Raw genomic sequence first — 21,726 nt, forward strand, 5'->3', positions numbered from 1 at the left:
GGGTGATAGCCGAGGATCAAACGGGATTTATGAAGGGAAGTTGGTAGGCGAATATAAGGAGGTTACTTAATGTAATTATGAAGCCCTCGGAGAGGAAGTAGAGGTGGCAGTGGCAATGGATGCAGAGAAGGCTTTGAACCGGTGCAGTGGGAGGTGTTGGGACTGTTCGGGTTCGGGCAGGGGCTTGTGGATTGGGTCCGGCTGCTGTATAGGGCGCGGCAGCAAGCGTGCAGACGCACCGGGTGAGCGCGGGGTATTTCGGATTGGACTGTGGCAAAAAGCAGGGGTGCCCGCTCTCCCCATTGCTTTTTGCCCTGGCAATAGAGCTATTGGCAATGGTGCTTAGAGCATTGAGGGTTTGGAGAGGGATTGTGCGCGTGGGAGAATCAAGCACAATCCCTCTCCATTTCCAGACACAAGCTGAACATGGGAAAGAGCGAGGAATTCCAGATTGAGAACGGGGTCAGGAGAGGAGGTTGGAGGAGCTGCCGTCAAAAGGTGGTGGGGGCGGGTTTCAGATACTTGGGCATCCAGGTGGCACGGGGTTGGGTGCAGCTGCATACATTGAATTTGGCTCAGTTGGTGGAGCAAATGAAGGGGGATGTTAAGAGGTGAGATGTGCTACCATTGTCGCTGGCAGGGTGGGTACAGACAGCAAAAATGACGGTGCTGCCAAGGCTCTTGTTTGTATTTCAGAGCCTCCCAATCTTCATCACAGTCATTTTTTAAGAAGAAGGTCAACTTGTTGATTTCAGGGTTTGTGTGGGCCATGAAGACCCCGTGGGTCAAGAACGAACGGGGGCAGGAAAACTGGCGTTGCGGAATATAAAGAATTATTACTGTGCTGCCAACATCGCTATGGTTAGGAAGTGTGTAGTGGGGAAGGGGTCGGGCTTGGGGTGGATGGAGGCGGCCTCTTGCAGGGGAACATGTTTAGGGGCATTGTTGATGGTGCCTCTGCTGTACTCGCCAGCCAGGTACTCCGCGAGCTCAGTGGTGGTGTCAGCCTTGAGGGTACGGCGGCAGTGGAGGCTGTATGATATTGGAGGGCACCTCGATGTGGGCACCGATTTGTGACAACCGCAGGTTTGCACCTGCAGGGGGCTGGATGAGAGGTTATGGGAGTGGCGGCAGACGGGGATTGAACTGCTTGGGGACCTGTTTGTAAGGGGCAACTTTGCAAGCTTAGATGACCTGGAGGAAGGAATAGGACTTGCCCAGCGACAGGTAATGGGTTTAGATACTTACAGATCCAAGACTTGGTGAGGAGGCAGGTGTCGTCCTTCCCCGGGTTGCCGCCCTTGGTGTTGCAGGATAAGGTGCTGTCGTGGGAGAGTAGGGGAGAGGAAGGTGTCCGAGATTTAGCAGGAGCTGATGGACTGGGAGGGTGCCCTGATAGGAGAGGTCAAACGTAGATGGGAGGAGCTGGGGGTGGTGGCCGGGACGTGGGAAGAGGCCCTGCGGAGAGTGAATGTGTCCTCATTGTGTGCAAGGCTCAGCCTTATTCAGTTCAAAGTAGTTTACAGGGCACATATGACGGTGGCTAGGATGAGTAGGTTTGAGGGAGTAGAGCATAGGTGTGGACAGTGCACAGGGAGGCCTGCGAACCATATCCATATGTTCTGGGCACGTCCAAAACTGAAGGGGTTCTGGCAGGGATTTGCGGACATAATGTCTGAGGTGTTGGGGGTGAAGGTATCCCTAATAGCCTGGAGACTGATTTTTCTTGGGTGGAGGGACTCGGAGCGACCGAAAGCGGGGTGTGGGTGAGCGACCTGGTGGAATTTCTGAGGTTGGAAAAGATTAAGTTTGTCTTAGAACATAGAAAATACAGAACAGAACAGGTCCTTCGGCCCACGATGTTGTGCCGAACCTTTGTCCTAGATTAATTCCTAGATTAATCATAGATTATCATTGAATTTACAGTGCAGAAGGAGGACATTCGGTCCTTTGAGTCTGCACCGGCTCTTGGAAAGAGCACCCTACCCAAACTCAACACCTCCACCCAACACCAAGGGCAATTTTGGACACTAAGGGCAATTTATCATGGCCAATCCACCTAACCTGCACATCTTTGGACTGTGGGAGGAAACCGGAGCACCCGGAGGAAACCCACGCAGACACGGGGAGGATGTGCAGACTCCGCACAGACAGTGATCCAAGCCGGAATCGAACCTGGGACCCTGGAGCTGTGTAGCAATTGTGCTATCCACAATGCTACCGTGCTGCCCTTAAGAACAAATAAATCTACACTATATCATTTTACCGTAATCCATGTACCTATCCAATAGCTGCTTGAAGGTCCCTAATGTTTCCGACTCAACTACTTCCACAGGCAGTGCATTCCATGCCCCCACTACTCTCTGGGTAAAGAACCTACCTCTGATATCCCTCCTATATCTTCCACCTTTCACCTTCAATTTATGTCCCCTTGTAATAGTTTGTTCCACCCGGGGAAAAAGTCTCTGACTGTTTACTCTATCTATTCCCCTGATCATCTTATAAACCTCTATCAAGTCGCCCCTCATCCTTCTCCGTTCTAATAAGAAAAGGCCTAGCACCCTCAACCGTTCCTCGTTAAGACCTACTCTCCATTCCAGGCAACATCCTGGTAAATCTCCTTTGCACCTTTTCCAAAGCTTCCACATCCTTCCTAAAATGAGTCGACCAGAACTGTACACAGTGCTCCAAATGTGGCCTTACCAAAGTTTTGTACAGCTGCATCATCACCTCACGGCTTTAAATTCAATCCCTCTGTTAATGAACCCGAGCACACCATAGGCCTTTTCACAGCTCTATCCACTTGAGTGGCAACTTTCAAAGATGTATGAACATAGACCCCAAGATCTCTCTGCTCCTCCACATTGCCAAGAACTCTACCGTTAACCCTGTATTCCGCATTCATATTTGTCCTTCCAAAATGGACAACCTTACACTTTTCAGGGTTAAACTCCATCTGCCACTTCTCAGCCCAGCTCTGCAGCCTATCTATGTCTCTTTGCAGCCGACAACTCACTATCCACAATTCCATCAATCTTCATATCGTCTGCAAATTTACTGACCCTCCCTTCAACTCCCTCATCCAAGTCATTAATGAAAATCACCAACAGCAGAGGACCCATGCAGTACGCCGCTGGTAACTGGGATCCAGGCTGAATATTTGCCATCCACCACCACTCTCTGACTTCTATCGGTTAGCCAGTTCGTTATCCAACTGGCTAAATTTCCCACGATCCCATGCCTCCTCACTTTCTGCAGAAGCCTACCATGGGAAACCTTATCAAATGCCTTACTAAAATCCATGTACACTACATCCACTGCTTTACCTTCATCCACATGCTTGGTCACCTCCTGACTATCCCTAATCAAGCAGTGTCTTTCCAGATGCTCAGAAATCCTATCCTTCAGTACCCTTTCCATGACTTTGCCTACCACCGAAGTAAGACTAGCTGGCCTGTAATTCCCAGGGTTATCCCTAGTCCCTTTTTTGAACAGAGGCACAACATTCGCCACTCTCCAATCCCCTGGTACCACCTCAGTTGACAGTGAGGACGAAAAGATCATTGCCAACGGCTCTGCCCGGGGGACTTGTCTATCTTCAAGTTTTTCAAAATGCCCAACACATCTTCCTTCCTAACAAGTATTTCCTCGATCTTACCAATCTGTTTCACACTGTCCTCTCCAACAATATCGCCCCTCTCATTTGTAAATACAGAAGAAAAGTACTCGTTCAAGACCTCTCCTATCTCGTCAGACTCAATACACAATCTCCCGCTACTGTCCTTGATCGGACCTACCCTCGCTCTAGTCATTCTCATATTTCTCACATATGTGTAAAAGGCCTTGGGGTTTTCCTTGATCCTACCCGCCAAAGATTGTTCATGCCCTCTCTTAGCTCTCCTAATCCCTTTCTTCAGTTCCCTCCTGGCTATCTTGTATCCCTCCAATGCCCTGTCTGAACCTTGTTTCCTCAGCCTTACACAAGTCTCCTTTTTCCTCTTAACAAGACATTCAACCTCTCTTGTCAACCATGGTTCCCGCACTCGACCATCTCTTCCCTGCCTGACAGGGACATACATATCAAGGACACGTAGTACCTGTTCCTTGAACAAGTTCCACATTTCACTTATGTCCTTCCCTGACAGCCTATGTTCCCAACTTATGCACTTCAATTCTTGTCAGACAACATCGTATTTACCCTTCCCCCAATTGTAAACCTTGCCCTGTTGCATGCACCTATCCCTCTCCATTACAAAAGTGAAAGTCACAGAATTGTGGTCACTATCTCCAAAATGCTCCCCCACTAACAAATCTATCACTTGCCCTGGTTCATTACCAAGTACTAAATCCAATATTGCTCCTCCTCTGGTCGGACAATCTACATACGGTGTTAGAAAAGCTTCCTGGACACACTGCACAAACACCACCCCATCCAAGCTATTTGATCTAAAGAGTTTCCACTCAATATTTGGGAAGTTAAAGTCACCCATGACTACTACCCTGTGACTTCTGCACCTTTCCAAAATCTGTTTCCCAATCTGTTCCTCCACATCTCTGCTACTATTGCGGGGCCTATAGAAAACTCCTGACAAGGTGACTGCTCCTTTCCTATTTCTGACTTCAACCCATACTACCTCAGTAGGGTGATACTCCTCGAACTGCCTTTCTGCAGCTGTTATACTATCTCTAATTAACAATGCCACCCCCCCACCTCTTTTACCACCCTCCCTAATCCTATTGAAACATCTATAACCAGGGACCTCCAACAACCATTTCTGCCCCTCTTCCATCCAAGTTTCCGTGATGGCCACCACATCGTAGTCCCAAGTACCGATCCATGCCTTAAGTTCACCCACCTTATTCCTGATGCTTCTTGCGTTGAAGTATACACACTTCAACCCACCTCCGTGCCTGCAAGTACTCTCCTTTGTCAGTGTTCCCTTCCCCACTGCCTCACTACACGCTTTGGCGTCCTGAATATCGGCTACCTTAGTTGCTGGACTACAAATCTGCTTCCCATTCCCCTGCCAAATTAGTTTAAACCCTCCCGAAGGAGTACTAGAAAACCTCCCTCCCAGGATATTGGTGCCCCTCTGGTTCAGATGCAACCCATCCTGCTTGTACAGGTCCCACCTTCCCCAGAATGCGCTCCAATTATCCAAATACCTGAAGCCCTCCCTCCTACACCATTCCTGCAGCCACGTGTTCAGCTGCACTCTCTCCCTATTCCTAGTCTCGCTATCACGTGGCACCGGAAACAAACCAGAGATGACAACTCTGTCTGTCCTGGCTTTTAACTTCCAGCCTAACTCCCTAAACTTGTTTATTACCTCCACACCCCTTTTCCTACCTATGTCGTTGGTACCAATGTGCACCACAACTTCTGGCTGCTCACCCTCCCCTTAAGGATCCTGAAGACAGGATCCGAGACATCCCTGGCCCTGGCACCCGGGAGGCAACAAACGTCCGGGAGTCTTGCTCGCGATCACCGAATCTCCTATCTATTCCCCTAACCATTGAATCTTCTACAACTATTGCTTTTCTATTCTCCCCCCTTCCCTTCTGAGCCCCAGAGCCAGACTCAGTGCCAGAGACCTGGCCGCTAGGGCCTTCCCCCGGTAGGTCATCCCCTCCAACAGCATCTAAAACGGTATATTTATTTTGAAGGGGAACGGCCACGAGGGATCCCTTCACTGTCTGTTTGTTTTTTTCCCCCGACTGTAACCCAGCTATTCTTGTCCTGTACCTTGGGTGTGGTTACCTCCCTGTAACTCTTCTCAAATCACCCCCTCTGCCTCCCAGATGATCCGAAGTTCATCCAGCTTCAGCTCCAGTTCCCTAACACGGTCTTTGAGGAACTGAAGTTGGGTGCACTTCCCGCAGGTATAGTCAGCGGGGACACCGGTGGTATCCCTCACCACCCACATCCTACAGGAGGAGCATGCAACTGGCCTAGCCTCCATCCCCTCTTACCTGATAGAATATAGCTGCCCTGTGGACTAACTAGATCTCCGCCCTCCGACTCTGCTCCCAGTCAGCTACACTTTCTGTAAACTCCTGGCTCTCTTCTCACTCTTTGCGGAAATGTCGGAAACAAAATGAAAGGAGCACCTTACTCCCTCCTCGCCTAACTCCCTCGGTCACCAAACTCTTACTATAGCACTCAAATGCACCAAATTCAGCACTCAGTGCAAACAAAGTCTGCTCTGTAGGGGATCACTTTTATACTGTGAATCTAGCCTCTGAAAACTGGCCTAATCCAATTAACTAATTAACAAGCTCCAGCTGCAAGTGCCTACAAGTAGAAGCTTGTTTAAAGCTGATTGAAAATTCACCTTCTAAACTAAACAGCAACTTTTAAGTTAATTAACTAAATAAAAGAAAGACTAAACTTTAGATAAAAATGAAGCCTTATACTCCCTCGGTCACCAAACTCTTACTACAGCATTCAAATGCACCAAATTCAGCACTCAGTGCAAACTTGAGAAGGTTGGTTGCTGGGTTCACCGGAGATGTAAGCCATTCATCGACTTCTTTAAAGGAGGATTGAGGTTTAGCAGAGGGTGTTCATTATTTATTATGTTAAACAATCTTGCTCTTATTTGTGTGTTTGTATAAATGCCTTAATAAAAGATATATTTTTAAATGGCTGAATCTATGTCGGTCTGTGACTCTAGAACAAAAGGAACTATCTGGAAGTTACGAACAAACTCACACCTCATTATCCCTGAAGACACATTTTGATTCTGGACTCTGGAACTCATAAGAAACACAATTATTCTCGGTGGTCTCTGCACTGTAAATCTTTCTTTTCTCTTTCTGTCTGTTGCTGCGTGAATGAAAAGGAGGCAACGTTTTGTGTGTGTGTAGTTTGTCCAAACAAATTAACCCTTTGAGTCATATGCCACCGGTTAGACACGAGGAATCAAATCAGAAACATCTTTCAGTTTAGAGTGGCAAAGTCAGTGTGGTTTAAATTAACACCCCTCCTGTCCCTAACATATCCTAACATTACTCGGCAGCACGGTAGCATAGTGGTTAGCACAATTGTTTCACAGCTCCAGGGTCCCAGGTTCAATTCCTGGCTTGGGTCACTGTCTGTGCAGAGTCTGCACGTTCTCCCTGTTTGTGCGTGGGTTTCCTCCGGGTGCTCCGAATTCCTCCCAGAGTCCAAAGATGTGCAGGTTAGGTGGATTGGCCATGCTAAATTGCCCTTAAGTATCCAAAATTGCCCTTAGTGTTGGATGGGGTTACTGGGGATAGGGTAGGGTGCTCTTTCCAGGTGCCGACTCAATGGGCCGAATGGCCTCCTTCTGCACTGTAAATTCTACGATCACAGTCTTGCTCATGTTTCTGAAACTTTCATGCTAACTTGCAACAAATCCTGTTCACCCATCACCCCTGTGCTGACTGACCTACAACGTTTGAGGATCAGAAGCTTCAATGTTTTAAAACTTTCTTCCTTGTTTTCCTCCATGGTTGTGACCATCCCTATCTCTGTTATCTCCTCCAGCCACACGCCCTCCCAGGTCTCTGCACTCATCTAATTCCAGCCTCTTGAACATTTGTTATTTCAATCACTCCACCATTGGGTCCGTTCTTTCATTTGCCCGGGTCACAGGCGCTGGAATTTCTTCCTTAAACCTCTCCACCTCACTTTCCTCCTTCAGACTTAAAACCTCCCTCTTTGACCAAGCTTTTGGTCACCTGCCCTCATATCTTCTTATGTGGCTCATTGTCAAATCTTACTTTAGCACATTTCTGTGAAATTACTTGAAAGGTTTTACTATGTTCAAGATACAATATAAATACAAATTATTGTCACTGATTTGGACATATATCGTTGCCCTGCTTCACCAATAAGACATTGTAACTCAAAGTGTGAAGCAGTTTGATGGATAAGTTGTTCCCATTCTGCCATTGAACAGACTGAAGAACATTGCCCCCAATGAATAAGGCGATCGTGCATGAGCTGCACTGCATATTGCCCCAAATAAAGATGACGACTCATCTGAAAATCGGAGAAATCTGAGGCCGCGCTCGGTGCAGAGGGAGAATTGCCAACTGGTAAATTATTTTCCGGTGTTTCCAGTTTACACAATAGGCTTACGAAGACTTTCCGCTCGCCCGCCAGATCCATTCACCCCTCCGCCTCGACTTTTCTCCACTTACGGTTTCCGCATCCTACAAAATAGCTTATCGCCATTACTCTCACTGCGCCTGCTCCACTCCCAGCCCAATCGTTCACTCCGATTGGTTGGAGGACCAGCCGCTTCCGCTCCTTCGCCAGCCCCGTCCCTCTCTTCCTTTTGGTCCGCCGCTGCTGTCAATCAGCTGTGCATTGTGACGGTCTCAAAGGGTGAGAGCGGCCGCAGACTCAGCCTGACTTGCTGATTATTGGGAGCATTTTCTGTTTGGGAAATAGGGGGAAGAGATGTGTGGTCAATTCTCCTCTCTTCAGGGTGCGGGGATCCACACTCATTTCCCTAGTACACCTTTACTTTACATCAGAAAGCCCCCTCTTCAATCTAAAACATAGCCAGCCTGACTTGCTGATTATTGGCAACATTTTCTGTTTGAGAGTTCAAGATCGGGACATCAATCCCAGACCCTCCTCATCCTGTTTAGATTGGATTGGATTTGATTTGTTTATTGTCACGTGCACCAAGGTACAGTGAAAAGTTTTTTTAAAACACATTTTATTCAAACTTGTATCAAAGTAGGTTACAGCAAATAAACACCCTGGGAAACATTCTTCCCAACAATCAACTATAGTTTGTACCAATTTTCCTCCTTTCTCCCCGCCCCCCCCCCCCCCCCCCCCCGCGACGAACAGCTCCTCAAACACGGTCACAAACATCCTCCACCTTTTCTCGAATTCCCCTGCTGAGCCCCTTAACTCATACTTTATCTTCTCTAACTGCAGGAAGTCGTACAGGTCACCCAACCATGCTGCTACCCCCAGTGGCGATGCTGACCGCCACTCCAGCAAAATTTGGCGCCGTGCAATCAAAGAGGCGAAGGCCATGACATCGGTCTTCCTCCTCTCCATGAGCTCCGGCTTCTCTGAAACCCCAAATATCACCACCGAAGGGTCCAGGTCCACTCCCTCCTCTACTATCCTGGCTAAGACCACGAACACTCCCGCCCAGAATCTTCCCAATTTTTCACAACCCCAAAACATGTGTGCATGATTCGCTGGCCCCCGCCCACACCTCTCACACTCATCTGCTACCCCCTGAAAGAACCCACTCATTCTCGCCCGAGTCACATGCACCCTGTGCACCACCATGAACTGTATCAGGCTCATCCTTGCACAAGAGGAGGTCCCGTTTACCCTTCGCAGTGCCTCACTCCATACTCCTCAACTGATCTCCATTCCCAACTCCGCTTCCCATTTCTCCTTGATCTTCACCACCCGCTCGCCTCCCTGCTCCCCCAGCCACTTATATATATCCCAATTCTTCCCTCCCCTTCCACATCCGGAAGCAGCAGTCGCTTCAGCAAGGTGTATCCCTGCAATCTAGGGAACCCCTTCCAGATCTTCCATTCAAAGTCCCTAACCTGTAGATACCTGAACTCACTACCCCTCGGCAGCTCTACCCTCTCCCTTAGCTCCTCCAGACTGGCAAGCCCTTCCTCCAAATACAAATCCCTCGCCTTGACCAGCCCCACTTCCCTCCACCTCCTGCATACACTATCCATCCCCCCCGGCTCAAACCCATGATTCTTGCACGCTGGCGTTAGCACCGACATCCCTTCCACCCTAAAATGCCTCCTCAGCTGATTCCATATCTTCACCGTGGACTGCACCACTGGGCACCCTGAATACCTACTCGGAGCTATTGGCAATGCTGCCGTCACCATAGCCCTCAAACTAGACCCCTTACAAGATTCCTCCTCCATCCTAACCCTCTCTACCCCTTCTCCTTCCCACCACCGCCGCACCTTGTCCACATTCGGCGCCCAATAATAATGAAGCAAGTTTGGCAACGCCAAACCCCCCTGCTGCCTCTGTAGCAGGGTCCTCCCCACCCTCGGCACCTTCCCCACCCATACAAAGTCAGAGATGATGGTGTCCACTTTCCGTAAAAAGGCCTTTGGTATAAAGATCGCGAGAGCCTGAAAGATAAACAAGAACCTCGGCAGAATATTCATTTTCACCACTTGGACCCTCCCCGCCAACGTTAAGTGCAGTGTATCCCACCTCTTAAGATCCTCCCTGGCCTCCTCCACCAGCTTCGTTAAGTTCCGCTTATGGAGCCCCGTCCATTCCCTCGCTACCTGAATCCCCAAGTACCTAAACCTATCCCTCGCTACCATAAATGGCATCCCCCCTAAATCAGCCTGCTGTGCCAGCTCATTCACCGGGAATACCTCGCTTTTCCCTACATTCAGCTTGTATCCCGAGAACTCTCCAAACCTCCCCAACAGGCCCATAATCCTTCCCATACTCTCCAACGGATCCGAAACATACAGCAGGAGGTCATCGGCATAGAGCAACACACGATGCTCCCTCTGTCCCCTCATTATCCCCTGCCACTCTGCCGACCCCCTGAGAGCCATCGCCAATGGCTCTATGACCAGCGCAAACAGCAGCGGCGACAGCGCGCACCCCTGCCTCGTACCCCTGTGTAAGTCAAAGCTTTGTGAGCTCATATCATTCGTCCTCACCCTCGCTCTTGGCGCCACATACAGCAACCGCACCCATGCCACAAATCTCGGCCCAAACCCAAACCTTCCCAAAACTTCGAACAAGTACAGCCACTCCACACGATCAAATGCTTTCTCCGCGTCCATGGACACCACCACCTCCGGTACCAGAGCTCTCAACGGATTCATCACCACATTCAACAGCTGTCTTATATTACTGGCGAGATGACTGCCCCTCACGAAGCCTGTTTGATCTTCTGCAACCACCCCCGGGACACAATCCTCCATCCTCCCCGCCAACAACTTAGCCAAAACTTTCACATCCGTGTTCAAAGTGATATGGGTCAAGACGACCCACATTCCACCGGATCCTTCCCTTTTTTGGGGATTAGTGTTATTACTAATCGTCTCCGGCAACTCTCCCTTCTCCTGTGCTTCATGAAACGCCCCCAACAGCTGTGGTGCCAGGTCCGCTGCAAATTCCTTCTAAAATTCTGCCGGGTACCCGTCCGGCCCAGGGGCCTTCCCCGACTTCATACCCCTGATACTATCCAGCACCTCCCTCAGGGCCAAATCCGGGATTGCTGGCAGCAACCCCCTCATAAAACCCACATCATCCCAATTTGGGGCATACACATTTACCAACACTACCGGTGCCCCTTCCAATACCCCACTCACAATCACATATCTCCCACCTGGATCCCTCACCTCCTTCGCACTCACGAATCCCATTTTTTTGCTCATTAAAATCGCCACACCCCTCGATTGCGAATCAAACCCCAAGTGAAAAACCTGCCCAACCTACCCATTCCTTAACCTAACCTGGTGTGTCTCCTGTAAAAAGACCACCCCCGCTTTCAAGCTCCTGAGGTGCGCAAACACCCGCGACCTTTTAACCGGCCCATTCAGTCCCCGGACGTTCCACATTACCACCCTTACCGGAGGCTTGCACCTCCAATCCCCTCTACCGTCCGTCGTCTTCCCCACTGTAGCCATGTAAAATGGCTGACTCCCGATTAGAATGGCCAAACCCCGATTTAAAATGGCGAACAGAAGAGGCTGATGGGAAAATCAGCCAACAGGACTCAAACAGACAGCTGCAGGTAAAACAGTGTATTCGCCTCTGGAGAAGCCAGACCAGACCGATACCTGCAGCCATCAACATCACAGCACCCCAGCCATCTGCATATTATTCAGCCATCCCCGGGAACAATTGCTACAAATTAGCAACATAAAGCCGACTCAGACCTTTCGGCGCCAGCAGGAGCTGACACAAAGAGAGGTAAACGACCACCCCTCGATCAAGGAATCGCTCCAGTATTGGAGCATATCGAACCAAGTGACTGGGACCAAGTCCAATCACTTGGAACCAGGTACAAGATCCGCCCCGAGAGGCGGGAAGCCCCTGGGGACTATAAGAATAGGGGCCAAGTTCAACTCGACCCTTCTTCTCCTCTCCGCACCCTTCGGGACCCTTGCTGAAAGAAACCGTAAGTTTTACTCCAACCATCGCTACCAGATAGACACTCCTGACTATCGACCTGTACTAGCTTTTGAATCCCGCAGGCTCAGAACCAATTCGAAAGACCATTCGTTTCCCTGACCTGGTGGGCCATTTCCAAAGTTAAGTATTGGCCTGTTAGTGGTAGGTAGTAGTTTAGAAGTAGAATTATTGTATAAGTATTGATTGCTGTATATAATAAATGAGCATTGATTTAACTCTTACTAAGCGGTGTGTTGGATTATTCATCATTACTCGGACTTGAACCACGTGGCGGTATCAGAAAGATACCTGCCGACTCTTGAGCAAAGGTGACAGAATAAGAATAAGTAAACTAAGGCTAAAACGAGCAACATTTTGGCGACATCCTGATGGGACCCGATCTAGAAGTGGAAAACCACTCCGGGAGAACCCAAGAAATTTGAATTAGAAACCAATTGGAAACAGAAAACCACAAGTGTTCAAGCAGTTCTGATTAATAGTCGGAATTCGGAAGTGTGTGTATGCATGCGTAACTAACAGGGCTATAAGGTAAAACTGATAGGTTTTTGTTGCGTCAAAACTGTCGGAAGTCTGTATTTTTGGAAATTAGCGCAAGCCGTACCCGGATCTACGACACCGCCTATGCCCCCTGTTCCAAATTTAAATGAAGCAGGCGGATAGGAAAGATGGCCATGCAGGCAGTGCAGCGCCTCATGAACCCTGAGGAATTTGCGGTTGCAGCAACCAGCAGCAGTAGAGTGGGACAGTGTCCCATTTTGGGAGGAGGAAATACGGAAATATCTCAAGGGCAAAGGATGGCCTCTGTGGAATGATTTCTGCGATAATGACGAATCAGGTCCCGGAGGTATAGGGCATACTTGGTGGGAGAACATGAGTGAGATACATAAAAAGAGCTTAGCAAAAGCTCGCAAGCCGATGGCAATCGTGTCCTGTTTGGCACAATTGCGAGGCACAGAGGAGGTCGTCAAGACGCTCCGCAAAGAAGTTGAGGGTATACATCGGATGAGTAAAGTCGATGTATGCGAGGTTGAGAAAGAGAATTTAGAGTTAAGGAGGAAATTGGCAGCAAAGGATGAAGAGGTGGCTGACGCCAAACGGGGTCACCAGTCTTGTCTGGCGCATTTAAGCAGTTTCCAATCACAGTACGAAAAGGCCTATCAGGACACGCAACGTGCAGTCCTGGTAAGGAAAGCGACAGAAAAGCAGGTGGAGACGCTACAGAAACAATGTAGTGATCTCAAGGCAGCCTTGAGAGCGCTCCACGCTGCAACCACAGAACAAAGACAGAGCACCATAGATCATGCAAAATGCCGGAAGCAGATTGCAGACCTTCAATCACTGCTTTCTGGCCAGAAAGGATTTCAGGAAACCTTTGGGGAAAAGTTAGACCAGGAAGACGGCCCTGATTGGGAAGAGTTACAAGAAACAGCACAGAGATATGTTCAGGGAACATGTGCACAGGGAAAGCCCCAAAGGAGAAAAGCACCCCAACCCCCCACACAGCAGGTAGTTCAGGCTCCAATGAATCCTGTAACCACCCACCGCACAGCCACATCGGACGATGCGGAATTTCTATATTCCACCCCCTTAACAGTGACCCAATTACGGGATGCGTGTGCAAAGATCACACCATTCCTCCCGCCGCAGACCCCCACCATTTCTTTGCCACCGTCAAACATCAGGCGAACATGTACGTCCTGGATGAGAGAGAGCATGTAAAGCTCATGGTTCTAAGCTTAGATCCATCGGTAGCAGCAGCCCTTCCCGACCCACAGAATGTAGGAGGAGGCACCTTTGCAGAAATGCATACTGCGATCTTGGATGCGATTGGGTATAACCGGGGTGACCCCGTAGATGGCCTCAATAAATGTAGACAGAAGAAGTCTGAGCACGCCACAGCGTTTGCTGGACGCCTGTGGATTCACTTCGCAGCAGTCTTCGGAGACGTAGACCGTGCCCATTTGTCCCCAGCCAACATGGCCAAATGGACCCGCACCCTTATCTCCCATGCCACAGATGCAGGACAGAATGCCTGTAATAGTTATGATCCCTCAGAAGAGGCCCATAACGAGAAGTGGGTAGTTAAAAGATTGTCCCGCGTTTGGGAGCAATCTGTTCAGAGTAAACCCACAGCTAAAAACACCAAAGAAAAGCAAGCCGCCGCAGACATGCAGGCAGTAAGAGCACATCACAACCCCGCATGGGTAAATGAGGGAAAGAACAGCCCCCCACCCAAGTCACAAGAATGATACAACTGCGGACAGTTGGGACACTTTGCCAAAGAGTGCAATGCCCCTAAAAAGCCACAGAGAGCCCAACAGACAGGCACTCTGATTAAGAAAAAGACAGAGCCCATCCATAGCGTTAGCGCCCGTTCGGATCAGACGGACTTGACTGGAACGGACTGACGGTGTTCGGGCTCCTCCAGTTGGGTCTGCGACACCCTTTGGGATAGGTCAGGACGACCCGTAGTCGCAGCGAAAATTCGGGGACAGCCTATCGAATTTCTTTGGGACACAGGAGGGTCCCGCACCACCATAAATTCCTCCACCCTATTTCGAAAAGACACGTGGCCCACTACAGCCACTATCACCCTCAGCGGCTTTACAGGCCACTCACAGCAGGGACACATCACAGCCCCTGTACCCATTCAAATCGGAACCATCACCACCAAACACCCCATAGTTTTAGTAGACCTGCCCCACACAGCAGAACACATCCTGGGGATTGATTTTATGAATTCCCACCACCTATCATTCGATCCAGTCAACCAGTGTGTCTGGAAGTTGGCGAAATCCACAAGAGCCCCCGCAACGCTCAACATAGGGGAATATATGAACAAAATTAGCGCAGTAGACGAATTTTGGTTCAACCTGACCATGCTTAGCACGGACAAGCAGGTTAGGGCAGTCCTGCAAAGGAACAGGGCAGCATTCGCGACCCACAAGCATGACTGTGGACGGATGACTGGCTCCGTACAAGTAACAGGACCTGACCCTAGACCCCAGAAACAGTACGGATTTCCCCTAGAAACAGAGGGAGAAATCTTAAAAGTTATCGAGAGCTTATTAGAGCAGGGCGTACTTAGATCAGTAGCATCCACTAATAATGCCCCGATTTGGCCAGTGAGAAAGCCCGACGGATCATGGCGCCTGACCATTGATTATCGGGAGTTCAACAAAGTCACCCCCGCAGCAGCCCCCACCGTAGCAACAAGTCCCGAGACCATGCTCAAGCATGGACTCAATTCCCGCTACTTCACGGTTTTGGACATCAGTAATGGATTCTGGTCCATTCCATTGGCAAAGGCGTGCCAGTACAAATTTGCCTTCACCTTTAAAGCACAGCAGTACACGTGGACATGCCTGGCACAAGGTTCCACAACTCCCCCTCCATTTTCCACCGACAGCTGGCAAATGGACTAGCAAAATTCTCTCGCCCCGAATGTCTGGTACAGTATGTAGACGATCTACTACTGCAGACAGACACTAAGGAAGAGCACATTGAGCTTCTGTCAGAACTCCTGGAACTACTACATACAATTGGTTGTAAAGTCAACCACAAAAAGGCCCAGATTTTGGAAGAAAAAGTGGTATATTTGGGAACAATTATCACGCACGGTAAACGCGAGATCGAGCATAAAAGAATTGACTCGATCGCTAAATTGCCCATTCCTCAGAACGTTTCAGCCCTCCGGTTGTTTTTAGGACTGGTTGGCTACTGCCGAAACCACATTGACGGTTTCGCCAGCAAGGCAGCACCCCTCTCAGACCTCCTAAAGAAAGGAGACCCCTGGGAATGGCTTCCGCAGCATACGGATGCTGTGGACTCTTTAAAACAGGCACTCATAGCATCCCCCGCACTACAAGTTCCAGACCCGCTTTCCCCTTACGCCATAGAGGTAGCGACCACAGACCGCACCCTTTCAGCCGTGCTCCTCCAGGAACGGCACGACCAGTTAAGACCCATAGCTTACGCCTCCAGAATTTTAGATGCTGTGGAGCAGGGATTTCCAGCCTGTGAGAGACACCTGCTCGCAGTTTTCTGGGCAGTCCAGTATTTTTCATACATTACCGGACTGAACCCCATCACAATTCTGACCAAACACACCCCCACCCAACTTTTACTGGATGGCCGACTCAAGGACGGTACCGTCAGCCAAATATGCGCAGCTAGATGGACCCTTCTCTTGCAGGGACGGGACATCACAGTAAAAAGGACAAAGACACACACATAATTAGCCGACAATTTGCAGTACCCCGGAACCCCCCATGAATGTGAGATTATCTCTCCACACCACAACACAGGCCCCTTTATCGCTAAAACACCCCCCAGAAAAATAGGAAATTCATCTCAGAGCCCCCCTCACCCGGACACGTGTGAACCCATTAAGATTTATGTGGATGGATCTTCCACAGTCTTAGATGGGCAGCGCATAACAGGTTGCGGGATATATGTCGAGGACGCGCAGGGACGCGCCCTTGAGGAAATACTGTTAAAACTACCCGGACACTTAGGCGCGCAGGCAGCCGAGCTTGCGGCCATTGCATACATAGTGGAACACCCAGATACCTTCCCCAGCCCAGCAGACATATACTCGGACAGCCTCTATGTCTGTAACAGCCTCACAGAATTTCTGCCCCTGTGGGAAGCAAGAGGATTTGTTTCCGCAGAAGGAAAACCACTCCCCTCAGCCCCATTACTCCGCCATATTTTAGTAAAAGCCCAGAACAGGACTTTTGGGATCATAAAAGTCCGCAGCCACCATCGTTCCTCCCCCCCAGGAAATGTAATAGCTGACGCACTGGCTAAGGCAGGTTCCAGTATTGGGTATTTTTGGAAACCCCCCGAAAGCGCGCCAGTGAGTGCAGTTCAGGTCACACAGACTAGAGTAGAGGATCTAGTAGAGGCCCAGAAGCAGGACAGCAATCTCGCGGAGATTGTGAAAGGCAAGTTTCCAGCCTCCTACGAGAGGTTCAGAAATACACTGACCACACATGACGGTGTGGTGTTAAAGGACACCCTTTATGTGGTTCCTGAACAAGACAGGAACCAATTGATTTGTTTATTCCATGATGGTCATGGACACCAGGGAATCGATCCCACTACAGTGCATCTCAAACAGCTTTGTTGGTGGCCAAATCTAAAGGAAGATGTAAGCCATTACATTGAAAATTGCCTTATCTGCGCGCAGAACAACCCCGACAGATATGCCAAAAAGGCCCAACTCAGTCACACCCGACCCTTTAATGGCCCCTGGACTAACCTCCAGATTGATTTTATAGGTCCATTGCCCCCTTGCAGGAATGGCTATAAATATGTACTTGTGGTAATTGATACATTTATGAAATGGGTGGAAGCATTTCCAGCCCGCACCAACACTGCAAAAACCACAGCCAAGATTTTAACCCACCACATCTTTACAAGATGGGGACTCCCCCGCAGCATTGAATCTGACCAAGGCTCCCATTTTACGGGACGTGTCATGCAGAACGTCCTCACGATATTTGGCATCACCCAAAAATTCCACATTGCATACCAACCACAGTCGAGTGGTATCGTGGAGCGCATGAATCGGACCCTAAAAACCACCCTCAGAAAAATGGACCAGCAGAACAACACCACTTGGGACTCAGTCCTCCCTTTTGCGCTGATGTTTTTGCGTAACACTGTTTCCACCTCCACAGGTTACACCCCACACACTCTCATGACCGGACGCCCCATGAAAGGGACAGAATACTTGTTAGGTTTAGACCTGACCAGGCCCGAAGTAACAGCCCTCACACACAAGAAAGCCGTGGAGCAATTAGTTGCAAATGTAAAAACGGCTCAGTTAGCAGCCGCAGTAAAATTGGGCACCAAAAAGAAACAGAGCAAGGCTTGTTTCGACAAGACAGTGCATGCAACGGAGTACGATATCGGACAGCAAGTGATGCTTTCTGTATATAACCCCAGCACATTCCTGTCACCTAAATACTCGGGTCCGTATTCCATTGCGGACAAAGTAAGCCCATCCGTTTACAAAATAAAGTACCCCAATGGTAAGACTGCGTGGTTTCATATAAACCAGTTAAAGGCTTATGGAACACAGTCGAACCACGCACACCACGTCATGCTTGACGCAGCAGTCCACTCCCCGCCCACAGCCAACATAACCCGACCAACCCCCACCACTTCCAGTCCAGCCACGGACTCCACCCCGACTCGACCCGCGAAATATACACTCTGCCCTGGAACACCCACAGACTGCAGCAGCAGAGACAGCGACTGTGACTCGGATGATAGCCACAGCACGCCTCCCTACTATCCCCATGCAACAGGACCCACACCCAGCGACTCCGACTACGAAACAGGTGATCCCTTACTGATCACTTTTCTAAACAAACCCCACCACCGACCACCGAACCACACTGACGACCCGACTTGGTCCCCACACAACTCGACACAAATTATTGGCACCGCGACAACTCCTACAGACTTGTCCGCAACGACGAGAGCAACTCCAACTCACAGCAAGCAGCCCTTTCAGCCCTAATCCACTCCAGAGTTTGGCACCCGGGAGAAGGTGACGACCTCAGGTCTGACGCCCAAACCACCAACCCCTTTGCGACCCTGTTCGCAACTGAGAACTGAGGTGTCCACATGATGTTTAAAAGAAACCACTTGGGAAAAGTGTTGTCCTTCCTGATGGAACCTGCAGAATGTTTTATGATGTTAGTAAGTTTGTTAAATGTTGTATGTCTGACAGGAGAATTTTTCTCACTGCCACACACCCATTCTGCCGAAACCTCTGAGGACTTGCCCTCAGAGACCCACCGTGGCCACACGCTTGTTCAGCGGAACTAGCTTATCTGCAGATACTGGTCAACAGACCACACACTCGTTCAGAGGAACTAGCTGTTCAGCTGATACATGTTCGGGTATCAGACGCCCGATCGTAACTGCCCTTCTGGTTCGAAGGACTGAACCACTATGGCAGCCCCACCACGATGACTACATTTTTGCCCCTTCTTGTCGGTTGCTCAGGCAGTGGAGAAACGGCGTGAGACCCGCCCTGCCTGGGGACCCCCCCGCTGGTCAATCACGCTCGGGTAGGGGAGATACGGCATTGGTAGCCGTCCTACCCGGGGACTCCATCCAAAGCTTACCCGTCGCGGCCCATACGCACCTCATTTGACATTTTTTATTTCAAAAAGTTTTTGTTTGTTTTGGTAACCTTTAGGTTGCCGCCATCTGCTATTTACATCCTAGAACATTTGGATGGTAAATCAGCACTGGTTCATGATTGGGATGTGTGCCGTGTCCTAAAATTTGGTTTTGAAAAAAAATAGGGGAGTCACACATAGTGACCAATTATAAGGGAATAATTGGCACCAAAGGACAGACACACTAGCATACCAGGTATTAAACAAAGATAGTTACAGAGACTATGCTTGTTTCTACAGAACTCCAGGACCGGAGAACATAAAGAGAACCCAAAGAAAGAAAAGGAAAGAAGACAGCCATGAGGACTTCCTTCATCGTGATCAACATTTTAATTTTGGACACTTGGTTGCGCGTGAACGCGAACCCCATGACTTCAAACCCCCCAGCCATTAATGTTTCACTGCCCCGCAGTACCCAGAGCCCAGTCACCAGCGACACTGCATCATCCTGGTGTGCCAGGTTCATAACCTGGTACTCCCTGTCCTACGTGATCGAAGCACTGTTAGCGTTGGCGATACTTTGCTGTATAGTGCAGACTATGCGCCTACGTAAATGGAGAAGGAGAGCCTACCCCGCTCGAAACCCGCTATATAGCATCAGATCCCCTATATTCGGTTACGAACAGACCCCTAACCCCCGCGATCTATAACAAAATAATAAAGTGCATTCACTTGCGTTATTACTGTAAATAAAGAAATGTACAAACTTTCATGAAAAGCATTGCATGATCCTGAGCTTGACTGCCAAGCCAGGAAAGATTATGGAATGATGTGATTTTGTTGTATGTTTGAGGAAGATAGGGTAATGAAATGTTTAGTGAGTGTAGTGTAATAAGGATAAGTTAGAGGTTCCAAGTTTGTTATTTTGTAATGCATGTCCCTGTCTGACATAGCGCCCTTAGAATTGTTAGTTAAAATTTTTGTGCATAGCTATGGTCAGAGCAGAGGCCATGTCGGAGGTGTCCCCCCTGGTCAGGGAATGGAAAGTAACAAATTGATGTGATCCTTCACGCTTCGCGTTAGGATCACAAGGAGAGAATGTAGCCGTGTAAAATGGCGGACTCCCGATTAGAATGGCCAAACCCCGATTTAAAATGGCGAACGGAAGAGGCTGATGGGAAAATCAGTCAACAGGACTCAAACAGACAGCTGCAGGTAAAACAGTGTATTCGCCTCTGGAGAAGCCAGACCAGACCGATACCTGCAGCCATCAACATCACAACACCCCAGCCATCTGCATTTTAATCAGCCATCCCCGGGAACAATTGCTACAAATTAGCAACATAAAGCCGACCCAGACCTTTCGGCGCCAGCAGGAGCTGACACAAAGAGAGGTAAACGACCACCCCTCGATCAAGGAATCGCTCCAGTATTGGAGCAGATCGAACCAAGTGACTGGGACCAAGTCCAATCACTTGGAACCAGGTACAAGATCCGCCCCGAGAGGCGGGAAGCCCCTGGGGACTATAAGAATAGGGGCCATGTTCAACTCGACCCTTCTTATCCTCTCCGCACCCTTCGAGACCCTTGCTGAAAGGAACCGTAAGTTTTACTCCAAAGATCGCTACCAGATAGACACTCCTGACTATCGACCTGTACCAGCTTTTGAATCCCGCAGGCTCAGAACCAATTCGAAAGACCATTCGTTTCCCTGACCTGGTGGGCCATTTCCAAAGTTAAGTATTGGCCTGTTAGTGGTAGGTAGTAGTTTAGAAGTAGAATTATTGTATAAGTATTGATTGCTGTATATAATAAATGAGCGTTGATTTAACTCTTACTAAGCGGTGTGTTGGATTATTCATCATTACTCGGACTTGAACCACGTGGCGGTATCAGAAAGATACCTGCCGACTCTTGAGCAAAGGTGACAGAATAAGAATAAGTAAACTAAGGCTAAAACGAGCAACACCACTTAACGCCTGCCCCTTCAATTCCACTCTGTACCTAGCCCATCCCAGATGGCCCCTTTCTTTGCTCTTAACCATGTCCATCTCTCACCCCTGCCGTGTCGCAACCCCCCCCCTCCCCCGCTTTTCCACTTCCCCTTCTTCCCCCCCCCCACTTCCCCTTTTCCCCCTGCCCCCGGCCACCGCTCGTGGCCTTCTCCCCCACCACCTCACTTCCGTTCACCAGCATAACCTGCTAGCACGGCTGCCCCTGCCCAAAGGCACATCCTAATGACCTCCCCCTCCTCTTCCCCCCCCCCCCACTCCTCAGCTCAAGGAAGAAGGCTCCTGCTGACCTTACCCTCCCCCACCCAAACAAGGTCTTCTCCTGAACTCCAGGTAGCCTTGTCCAAAAGCAAACAGATGTTAAACACAAACAGTCCCATAAAACAGGACGGGGTGGGGGGGGGGGGGGGGG

The 21,726-nt window shown here is 49.5% G+C and overlaps 1 protein-coding gene and 1 long non-coding RNA gene across 5 annotated transcripts in view; one reads left to right on the plus strand and one right to left on the minus strand.

The window, feature by feature from the left end:
- The window catches only part of LOC140420824 (uncharacterized), a 136,215-nt gene that overhangs the window by 14,698 nt on the left and 99,791 nt on the right, over positions 1-21,726 (minus strand). Inside the window, exon 1 of one of the 4 annotated variants that reach the window (XM_072504883.1) lies at positions 8,173-8,246. The exons of 2 other annotated variants lie outside the window; for them this stretch is intronic. Coding sequence is in view for 1 of the 2 variants with exons in the window: in XM_072504880.1 (XP_072360981.1) it covers positions 8,111-8,140 (30 nt within the window). In the remaining variant the exon portion in view is untranslated. Of the gene's footprint in view, positions 1-8,110; positions 8,247-21,726 lie in introns of those variants that run through there. One more of the 4 variants, XM_072504880.1, reaches the window with a different exon arrangement.
- On the plus strand, positions 8,882-21,139 carry LOC140420828 (uncharacterized). The gene is made up of 2 exons (XR_011946601.1): positions 8,882-12,143; positions 19,603-21,139. It is a non-coding gene; the product is annotated as an uncharacterized lncRNA (long non-coding RNA).

This window comes from Scyliorhinus torazame, chromosome 5 (genome assembly GCF_047496885.1).
Source record: "Scyliorhinus torazame isolate Kashiwa2021f chromosome 5, sScyTor2.1, whole genome shotgun sequence".
Taxonomy (NCBI): Eukaryota; Metazoa; Chordata; class Chondrichthyes; order Carcharhiniformes; family Scyliorhinidae; genus Scyliorhinus; species Scyliorhinus torazame.